Source organism: Suricata suricatta, chromosome 10, assembly GCF_006229205.1.
Source record: "Suricata suricatta isolate VVHF042 chromosome 10, meerkat_22Aug2017_6uvM2_HiC, whole genome shotgun sequence".
Classification (NCBI taxonomy): domain Eukaryota; kingdom Metazoa; phylum Chordata; class Mammalia; order Carnivora; family Herpestidae; genus Suricata; species Suricata suricatta.
In genome coordinates this window covers 32872536-32883632 of record NC_043709.1, presented here as the reverse complement: position 1 = coordinate 32883632, position 11097 = coordinate 32872536, and the positions used below count along the sequence as shown (strand labels likewise).

The 11097-nt window shown below is 33.7% G+C and overlaps 1 protein-coding gene across 6 annotated transcripts in view; it reads left to right on the top strand.

The window, feature by feature from the left end:
• LRRIQ1 (leucine rich repeats and IQ motif containing 1) overlaps window positions 1–11097 on the top strand; it is a 201001-nt gene that overhangs the window by 96015 nt on the left and 93889 nt on the right. For 5 of the 6 annotated variants that reach the window (XM_029955741.1, XM_029955739.1, XM_029955742.1 and 2 more), the window contains exons 19-22: window positions 5584–5673; window positions 6333–6454; window positions 6970–7065; window positions 7312–7394. In XM_029955741.1, the coding sequence (XP_029811601.1) occupies window positions 5584–5673; window positions 6333–6454; window positions 6970–7065; window positions 7312–7394 (391 nt within the window). Of the gene's footprint in view, window positions 1–5583; window positions 5674–6332; window positions 6455–6969; window positions 7066–7311; window positions 7395–10730; window positions 10755–11097 lie in introns of all 6 variants that reach the window. The other variant, XM_029955738.1, reaches the window with a different exon arrangement.

Sequence of the window (11097 nt, the reverse complement as noted above, 5' to 3'; positions counted from 1 at the left end):
TTTCTTTCTTTCTTTCTTTCTTTCTTTCTTTCTTTCTTTCTTTCTTTCTCTCTCTCTCTCTCTCTCTCTCTCTCTCTCTCTCTCTCTCTCTCTCTCTCTCTCTTTCTGTAGCTCCTCTTTTTAATATCCTTATTTTCTAGACCAGAATAATGATTTCTTCTTTGTTCAAAAGCCAAACACATGGTCGGGGTGCCTGAGTGGCTCAGTCAGTTAAGCATCCATCTCTTGATTTGAGCTCAGGTCATGATCCCAGGGTTGTAGGACTGAGCCCTGCGCTCTCAGGCTCTGTGTTGAGTGTGGAGCATTCTTAAGATACTCCCTCTCGACCCTCCCCATCTTCCTCTCCCCCCCCCCAAAAAAAAGCCAAATACATGTATATCTGGTCAAACATTTCAATTTTGAACACACAGTTACAAATCTAAGTTCAAATTGATTTTTATTTTATTTTTTAAATGCATTTTTAAAAACATTTATTTATAATTTAGAGACATAGCATGAGCATGAGAAGGGCAGAGAGAGAGGGAGACACAGAATCCGAAGCAGGCTCCAGGCTCTGAGCTGTCAGTACAAGGCTAACAGGAGGCTCGAACTCACAAACTGTGAGATCATGACCTGAGCTGAAGTCAGATCCTTAACTGACTGAGCCACCTAGGCATCCTGAAGTTTATTTTTAATATGTAATAAATTTATTAGTAGTCTTCTAATACCTAGAAAGCTTTCCAGATCCTCAGCTGTAACTTACAGAATATCTGAACAGAAGGTTTTCTTAAGTAATAACTGAAATTTGTATAAATGTCCAGTGGTAAGCATGATATATTAATATACATTTTTAAACAGTAGTATATTTATAATCTTGACCAATTCCTCCTGACATTTTGAAAGCTTTTTTCAACGTTTTAAGTACTGCCAAATATACTTGATATTAGTAAGCTTGAACTCATATAAATCAGTAGTCTTGGTAATATGTTTTGATTGTGACTATATAATTACTAAAAGTATCTTTAGCATTTTATATTCAGCCTTCTCTTTATGCTTCTAGAAATTTCTGAGATAGCAGTTAAAGAATTGCTCTGGAAGCTTATAAAAGTTTATGATCTTGCATCAAAAACCAAGAAAACCTCTTTTCAAAGGTTTCTCCACTTTTATATATCAATTTAAAGACTATTTTTCCCCAGACTTTAGATAGCTTTTTTAAGAAAGAGACTTCTATCACAGCTATGTGAAATGGCAAAGCAACCACTCTGCTTTGTGAACCCCTGTCCTGCTGTAGAAAGAAAAGAGCTGGAGTCCTGAGAATATAAAACGGAGGTGGTTGGCAGGTGTTTAAAAGGAAAAGAAAAGTTGTTTGTTTATATATTAAAAAAAAAAACCAGTATATAAATCAGGTTTCTTGCCTGGCAATACTACTCTTTCCACAGTCAGTCCTTTAGTGACATATTACCTTTTAATTTTTCCTCCATGTTTTTATTGTAAGATACACATAACCTAAAATCTACCATCTTAATTTTTAAGTGATATTCAATGGTATTAAATACATTCAGAAAGTGTGTTACCATCATCACCATCTAATCCATAGCCGGAACTCTCTTCACTTGCAGAACTAAAACTACGTAGCGATTAAACAATCACTCCTCAACCCCCCTTCATACCCTAAAGTTATAAAACTCCAGTTTGAATTTATACCATCTTAACTTCAAAAGCATACAAAAACTTTCTCCTTTACAGTTATACCTCCACCACTTTCAATTGTTGATACAACAAAATTACCTCTTCATAAACCTAAACTAATAACTTCTTTAAATGAATTAGTCTCTTAAATTATATGCGAAACTAAGTGTGGAATCACAAGCCAAAGTAACAATAATACTAGCTTTTAAATTAATACTTTTGGGGGGCTGGGCGCCTGGGTGGCTCAGTCGGTTAAGTGTCCGGCTTCGACTCAGGTCATGATCTCACAGTTTGTGGGTTCGAGCCCCGCAACGGGCTCTGTGCTGACATCTGGCTCAGAGCCTGGAGCCTGTTTCAGATTCGGTATCTCCCTCCCTCTCTGGCCCTCCCCTGCTCCCGCTGTCTCTCTCTGTCTCTCAAAAATAAATAAAAAACAAAAAAATCAGATTAATACTTCTTAATATATTAGTCTCAACTCATGTAGAAAACAAAAAGTAGGGTTTACAAACTGTTGTTATAATAATAGTAGCTTTTATAATTTACCACATATATATATATATGTATATTTTTCTTTCAGGACAGATCCAATGATAATACACTCTCTCAACTTTTGTTTACCTGGGACAATCAATTTCTCTGTTGAATTTGAAGGACATTAACAATATAGGATTCTTGGTTGACAGTTTTTTGTTGTTGTTGTTTTCTTTCAGCATTTTGAATATATCAGCCTACTGTCCTCAAGACTTTAAACTTTCTGATAAGAAATCTGCTGGCTGTCTTAGTGAGGATTCCTTTATGTGAGAAGTTACTTCTCATTGGCTTCTTTCAAGATTCTATCTTTGGCTTTTGAAAGTTTGATTATGTGTCTCGGGTTCGGTCTCTGAGTTCGTTGTCCTTCAAGTTCATTGAGTTTCTTGGATGTTTATATTCAGGTCAGTCACTGAATTTGGGAAATTTTTAGCCATTGTGTTTTCAAATATGCTCTCTACCTCTTTCTTCCTTTCTTTCTGTTCCATCCATGACTCCCCTGACACATATGTTTATACATTTGGTGGTGTCTCACAAGTCTCTTGGGTTCTGTTCATTTTTCTTTAATTTTTTTTGTATCTCTCAGACTTAATAATTTCCATTGTCCTATCTTCATGTTCACTGATTCCTTTATCTACCTACTCAGAGATAGTGAATCCCACTAGTGAATATTTTATTTTAGCTATTACAATTTTCAGCTCTGACATTTCTTCTTGATTACTTTTTAGATTTTATATCGCTTTATTGATATTTGCATTCTGTTTATATATCATTTTCTCTCCTTTTACATCTTTGAGTATCTTTAAAACAATTATTTTAAAGTCTTTGCCTAGTAGATCTGCCATGAGGTCTTTTTTTTAGTGGTAGTTTTGGTTGATTGATTTATTTTTCCTTTGTTTGGGCCATAAACTTTTCCATTTCTTTGTAAGGCTTATGATTTCTTTATTTATAATTGGACATTTAATCTAATAATTACAGTAATACTAGAAATTAGATTCTCTCCCCCAAGGCTTGCTGGGGTTTTGTTTTTGTTTTTGTTTTTTCTTGTTTTGTTTTTGTATTGATTATTATAGGCTGTCTTTGTGCTGAGGATCAGCCTGAGTTACAAATTTAAGGTTTTCTCGGGTCTTTTCTGAGCCTATGCCTTTCTCTGGACATGTATATTGAATGACTCTAATTTCCTACATATATGCAGATGCTTTTGAATATTCTAGCCTTTAAAAAAATGAATATCCTAGTCTTTAATGGCTCCCAAAAGGTGAAAGAGAGAAAAAATGAAGGGGTTGGGTGGGGAGGATACCAGTCCAATAAAACCCCTGAAAATCATTTAGCTGGTGAGGCAGGAGCTTGCAGCAATAGAAGTACAACAAAAGGACACCCACTGTTTTTGCACCTCTGTGATCAGAAGTAATAATCAATGATCAATGTACAGATCACCAATATTTGGGGGTTAGTGTCCTCATTGTCCACCCTGGTTCCACAAGCTATGCACAGGCTACTCCTGGGACACATGAAGAGCTGCCTGCCTCCAGGCCCAGGAGTAGAGAATAGCTGCTCCTGTGCTAAGAGCTAGTATTGAGTAAAGTTACCCACAACTTACTATCTGAGTCTTCCGCTGGAAGACACAAGCCTCAATAGACTCCAGAATTCCAAATTAATTATGTCAGATGGATTCTGCCAGTGCAATCATTTTCTAGGTTGGGAGACCCGTTCCCAGGTCTTCCTACTCTGCCATCTTCCCAGAATCCTCTGGGACATTGCCTTTTATCATATTGTCTCCACATCTTCACATTTTCTCTTCACTCTAGTAGTTTTCACCAGATTAAGAATACAAATTTGATGGTAGCTGAAATGTCATAGGCCTTGATTGTTCCTGGGATGGAACTAGATTTTTCTTTATTTGTCATACAGAAGGAAGAATGAAAAAATCTGAGTCCTAGGGGAGCCTGGGTGGCTCAGTCGCTTAAGTGTCCAACTTTGGCTCAGGTCATGATCTCACAGTTTGTGAGTTTGAGCCCCACATAGGACTCTGTGCTGACAGCTCAGAGCCTGGAGCCTATTTCAGATTCTGTCTCCCTCCTGCTCTCAGCCCCACACCTGCTTGCTCGCTCGCTCTCTCTCTCTCAAAAGTAATAAAGTAAATATTAAAAAAAATTTTAATTCTGAGCCCTGAATCCTGTTTGTATCATAAGTAGTACTTTTTAAACAAAGTATTTTAAAACCATATATAACTGATATATAACTGTGATTAAAATGTTTACCTAGAAAAAATTCAGCGATGTGCCTGTCAAACAACTGAGTAGAGGTTTCCTATTTATTCAAATAACATGAATTTAAATAGTTATTCTAAGTTCTATAACTAAAACTATGTCTTTGTACTGCTGGCCTATATTCAGGCGTCTTAGTTTTTCCTTCCCAATGGTTTTTCCAGAGATAGTCAAGAAACACTGACATTGTTATGAATGAAAAATTGCACTTATTTCTCCTCAGAATATAATCATTCTAATTTTAAAATACAAAATGTTTGACTATTTTACAACCCTTTAAAAAACAAGTTCATGAGCATCTGATCCTTTTTTTTTGGTAAAAAATCCAAAAACATTATAGAACCACAGAAGTCTGGTCTAAACCATACTAGATAATCCAAAAAAAATTAGAGAATTATATCCTATATTATATAACACTAGCATAATTAGTATGCCATTGTCAAAACGTAAAATAAATTTGATAGTTACATAAATGGAATAAAGATATTTCAAAATAAAAGGTAAAGGGACTTAAAATAGGATCATCTCAAAATTTAAATTTAAATTTTTTATCATTCACACACTTGAATTGGAGGCTGTAATGGTAGTCTCGATGATTTTTATTTTGCCACAAAATTCATCTTCCCATCTATTCAGAAAATTTGTGAAATTTTTGAAAAAATTAAGGAAAAGCTATCTTATAGATAGTGTACATGGAAAAATTGATACTAATGTGTTAAAATAATCATAAATTTTCAATAGTGAGGTTTGGTTGAAAATATTAAAGTTTGCATTAAAAAGAGATGAAAGATTATGTTCCTCAGTTACATCTAGAGTTGGCTCAGAGTCATAATTATCAGTTAAATACACTGAACAGTCTGCGCTTCTTTACTTTTTGTAACATCTGAGCGCTCAAACTCTCACTTTATCCAGTTTGGGGATGAAAAGCCTTATTTTATTTTTTACAGTGTTTGCATTACATAGATGCATAACGTCTCACAATAGCAAGTAGCACATTTTCTTGTACATAAAAGTCTTGCTATGCTCTCTTAATATTGGTAGTATAAAAGACAATTCCAAAGCCTCTTTGTAAATGTTATGCAAAGTGAATTATGTGCTTTAATGTTTATTACTTGTGCAGGCTGCCTTAGAGAAAGAATGGCTAGCTTTAGATCCCGCCCGCTTCCCTCCGCAAACACTGCTTCTCCCAAGCCAGCGGCACTGGCCAAAGGTAACATGTCATGGAAATCTCTTAGTGCTCCACCTTTGTTCATTTCTTAAGGGTATGCTGTGCTACAGTGATTAATAATGCAACTTATTGACTTGAAAAACACAATTACTTTTAGAAGCCTCTGACTTCCTCCTCATCCCCAGATGTAATTTTTCATGTAGCTTTTCTTTCATTGGCTCCTAATTTTTTTCTTTATTTTGGATTTCTTTCAACACTTTATTTCACAGTAGCAAAAAAAAAAAATGATATGCTTCAGCTGCATATTTGGCAGTAGACTAAAATCACTAGTTGACAGCACTTAAAAAATACAAAAATATGCATTAGGAGGGCAACAGCTGAAGATTCTCAGTCAGAGGTCAGTGGACTGCAGTATCTGTTATTTATTTGATAATCTTTGAAGTTTTTGTTTTTTGATATTTTTAAGTACTTTGCCATTAATCATTCTGTATATGCAAACTATACCAAAAAAATATCCTTCACCACTACAATAAAGGACATTTACATGTGTATTTTATAAATTTAATTTTATTATAATTTTCAGTTTTTGTATGTGTTTCTCTTGGGAGGCTACTGAGTAATATGCATGTAAAGTAATATGATATAAGTGCTAGAATTTTTCCATTTATGTTATACTCAATATACATTATGTTTCTGATAAGTTCTCTGGAACCTTAAAATATGATGACACTTCACTGAATTTACCAAGCCATCCAGCTCAAGCGTGGCTATGTAATGAGAAAGAAGATTCGTTTTCATCAGAACACTCACAGTTTAATAGCAGGTAAGCTAAATGACTCTAGAGAATCAACCCATGATGAAGGTACTGCAGTTATTACAAAAGTAGTAAAATGATGAAAATTAGGTACAAATTTATTTGCTTAGGAGATGGAAAAATATTTAATGTTAAAATGTAATGATTTTTACAGAGTTTTCAGTCAAAAAATGTGTGAGGTAGCTTCATTAAAACAACTACAAAAATGTCAGTGAAATAAAGAAATTAAGTGCTGGAAACAAGTTAATTTTTAAATACTGTGATATAGGTAGAGATAAGGATTACAATAAAAATTCCAGTGCTGCATTTCTTTCCACACAAGGATTGAAATATGCTTCAAGTAATTGAAATGTAAACATTTTAAATTAATGGCGGACTTTTATTACTTTTCAAGATAAAGTTTTTCTGTAACTTAAATAGATTTTATTTCCAAGTTTGAGACAACATAAACAGCTTGTAGTTTTTTTTTTAAAGTGCTGATATTCTTGAGTTGGTTCAGTTAGTGTAGTTTTTTCTATCACCAGATCAGAACATAGAACTTTATCCGGGACACCTGAATCAAAGATCAGCAGAAAGAGTTTGCTAAAATCTGAAAAAGAAGAAAAAATTTCCAAAGAATGGTATGTGGTCTATTTCACACTAAAATATTAAGAAACTTAGAGACTTTAAAATTTTGGGGATAGACATTTTTCAAGATTTTAAGAATTATTCATTTTTAAGAAACTATACATCTGTTAAATTACAGATTCTTAAATGGAATATAATTTGTTTTAGTATGTAATTCAGATATGTGTTTGCATGTATATGCATATGTAAATATGGTCTGGATATTTGTTTTTCCTTTATGAAATCTAATCTTTTAATAGGGGATTTAAGGATATTGCTACTGCTCAGCAGATGTTGAAGAGAGCACAGAAGATGAAATCAAAGAAACTAAGGAAAAAAGTAGGTGGGTAATGAATGCTCTTTGAATAACAATTGTGTGTCTGATATTGAAAATAAATTGTTTTAAAATATTCTTTACCAAATCATATTTAATAACATCTAATAAGAGCCAAAATGAAATGTGCAGTTATGAATATGTCTAAGGTAATAATTCTGAAAACTCAAGCAAGAAAACTTTGAGAAAATTATGTTATTACATTAAAAAATTTGTTATACACTTAACTGCTCTTTTCACTTTCCCTCTGTTTCCTATCTACTTTGTTATTGATTATTCTATCTCTTGTGCACTGAGAATTATGCTGTAATTTGTTTCTAAGTTTGTTGATTCGACAAATGTTGATTCTAAAGAGTGTCTGCTTTGTGTGGTTATTCCTTTGTTTTTAAATTGCTTGATTATTCAATAAATTATTTCTATAAATGTGTTTCTTCCATGACTATTAGCTCTGAGGGCTTTACAACTTGACACTTTGGAAGAGAAGTACAGTGTATATCTTCACAATTAAGTAGAACTTGGGAAATGTTCGGAGGCATCCTTTTTTCTGTCCCACTTGATTCTTGAATCATCCTTTCTTTGGAAACTTTTGATCATTTTTATATCATTACCTAATATGTGGAGTAGTTTATAGGTGTCAGAGCAAGAAATAGCAGGTTACTATGACTTTATAATTAAAACTACTTAAAATTATTAGCATATTGTATATAACTTTGCACTTACTTATAATTTTATAATTATTTACTCATGGACTCATAGACTCAATATAAGTAATATGATCTTTTAAAAAATTGGTTTTGGGTTTTTGTCATTCTTCAACTTCTTTGATAGATCTTAAGATTTTTTTCACATTTTAATGTCAGTGAGAAGTTTCAAAAAAGTACTGTTAGTCTTGAGAAAAGCAAGGAATCTATATTTATCTTATAGTTCTAGCTTAATTAAGTATACAAAGAAGCATTCAGAAGATTAATTTTTTCTTTTTTTTCTTTTTTTCTAATGTTGTATTTATTTTTGAGAGAGAGAGACAGTGTGAGCAGGGGAGGGTCAGAGAGAGAGGGAGGCACAGAATCTGAAGCAGGCTCCAGGCTCTGAGCCAGCTGTCAGCACAGAGCCCGACGCGGGGCTCAAACCCACAAACCACTCTTTTGTACTTAGGCTTGAGTTGAAGCTGGATGCTCAACCAACTGAGCCACCCAGGTACCCCCAGAAGATTAATATTTATCTTTATTATTTTTCCCATTTATTATTTAAAAAGAATGTATTATTTCCTATTTATTATTCAAGTAAAACTTAATGATGACACCTTATATTGTTTTAAGCATTAATTCCATAGAATTCTAAAAAATGTATACATCCATATGTGTATATATATATATATATATATATATATTTTTTTTTTTTAATAATAAGGGGCACCTGGGTGGTTCAGTCAGTTAAGTGGCCAACTTTGACCCAGGTCATGGTCTAATGGTTTGAGATTTCTAGCCCTGCATCAGACTCTGTGCTGACAGCTCAGAGCCTGGAGCCTGCGTCGGATTCTGTGTCTCTCTGTCTCTCTGATTCTTCTCCACTCACACTCGCTCTTTCTCTCTCTTGCAAAAATAAAGGTAAACATTCAAAGAAAATAATAATAAAATTTAAAACAACCAAGTTACTGTTGGTTTCCAAGGAATAGCTGATATTTCTTGACACAGTACTTTAATGATAAATTTCTGATGATTTATTTTTATGTTCACAAATGTCAACTTTCCTTTTTTTGGTGTTATATTAGTGACATCGTTTCCTTCTTGGAGTTAGCTGTAGTACTTTTTGTCGTGTATTAAAAGTTTGTAAAGTTTGAAAGACTGAAATTTTAAGCATTTTTAAAGAAAATGTAGGGGTGCCTTGGTGGTTTCTTTGGTTAATTAAGCGTCTGATTTCAGCTCAGGTCATGATCTCTGGGTTCCTGAGTTTGAGCCCTCCATCAGGGTCTATGCTGATGGTTCAGAGCCTGGAGCCTGCTTTGGATTCTGTCTCCCTCTCTCCCTGCCACTCCCCTGCTCGTACTCTGTCTCTCTCTCCCTCTCTCAAAAGTAAATAAATATTTAAAAAGTTAAAAAAAAAAGAAAATGTAAATACGTGCTCTGTTCATCAACTTGCTTTGTGACCTCCCACACTCTAGTTTTATAAACTCCTATTAAGTTCATCAGGACTCAGTGAACAGAATACTATACGGTAGTTCCCAGGGAAATTAGTAACTCCAAACTCTTCTTAGTGGTGAGACTTTCCATCCTGAAGAAATAGAATCCAGCATAGTAAGTCAGGGTAGTTTGATAAACTTTTTTATTGCTTTGATGTGTATGTATATTTTCATCTTCAATGATATCAACAAACGTTCTTTAAATAGCTGTTTTGAGAATAATAAAAGTTTCTGAAGCTGGGGGAAGTTCAGATATCAGAAGCAGCATAAGTTCTGTTTCAGCCAATGTTCAACAAATAATTTAATTACTTAAGTTCAAGGTCTATTTTTTAAAAGATATTTACAGTGTTTGTAATAGTTTCTGATAGTGAAGCTAAGGAAAGATTTATCTTGTTAGAATCTGTCTCTGGAAATAAATAGATCTTTATTGGTAATTCTTATTTTTTTAATTTAAATAGTTTATTACCAAGTTGGTTTCCATATAACACCCAGCGCTCTTCCCCACACTTGCCCCCCTCCACGACCATCGCCCCCCTCCCCCTTCCCCCCTCCCTCTTCAGCCCTCAGTTTGTTCTCAGCCTTCAAAAGTCTCACTTTGATTTGCCTCCCTCCCTCTCCCCAACTCTTTTGGTAAGGGATTTTTGTTGTTGAGATCGTTTTTAATAAATCAGCATAGTAAATAAAATGTTTCAGCGAAAGTTTTAATAGGGAGTCTATGCTCATACAAAAACACCATTTAATGGACAAAAATTAGACATAATCATTATCAGGCAAAAACCAAATCTTATTTTATCTGTCACAAGGTGGCATAGCAGGGTAACAAATGTAAAAGGACAAGCAGACATAAAAATTAACAACCACATTTTAAAGTTAACATTTTGACAGTGGCCGTTAAGCATGATCTGTTAGGTAAAAGATCTAAAGTGGCAATTGCATAATTTTTATGAGTATCATTACTCTAATTGCACAGTTGGAAACCAAGTTGCATTCTACTACTGTGTGAGATTTTGTCCCTTTGCTAAGCTTTTGTTTTGCTTTTGTTTAATCAAAATATTAGATTCATGAAATAAAAGCAATTTTTTTTCTTTTAAATTTGTATTCTGTAATGGAAAACTTAACGATAACATTTAAATTTCTCCTCATTCTTTTTCTCTACTGCCTCCTCACAGCAGATACTCAGAGAAATATTCAAGGTAAGATTAAGAATGAAGGCATGAAAAAGAAAATCAGAGGGAACTTCTCCAATTATAATACTTTAATCTTCCACTAGATTAATAACGTAGCACTTATGGCATTTTGTATCTGTGAATGAATCATTTAGGACTGCACTTCTGGTTATCTTACAGAAAAAGAGCTTTCTAATTCCTTTCCAGTTTATAAATTCAATCTCTGAAATCCTACTACCTTATTTAAATCTGCCTAAAATAATGGCCATAATTTTAAACTTTTACAAAGTTAAAATGATGCTTTAGATGCTTCAATTTTATTAAACACTTAAACATTAATAGTAATTTTCAAATATACATGGATATGTAT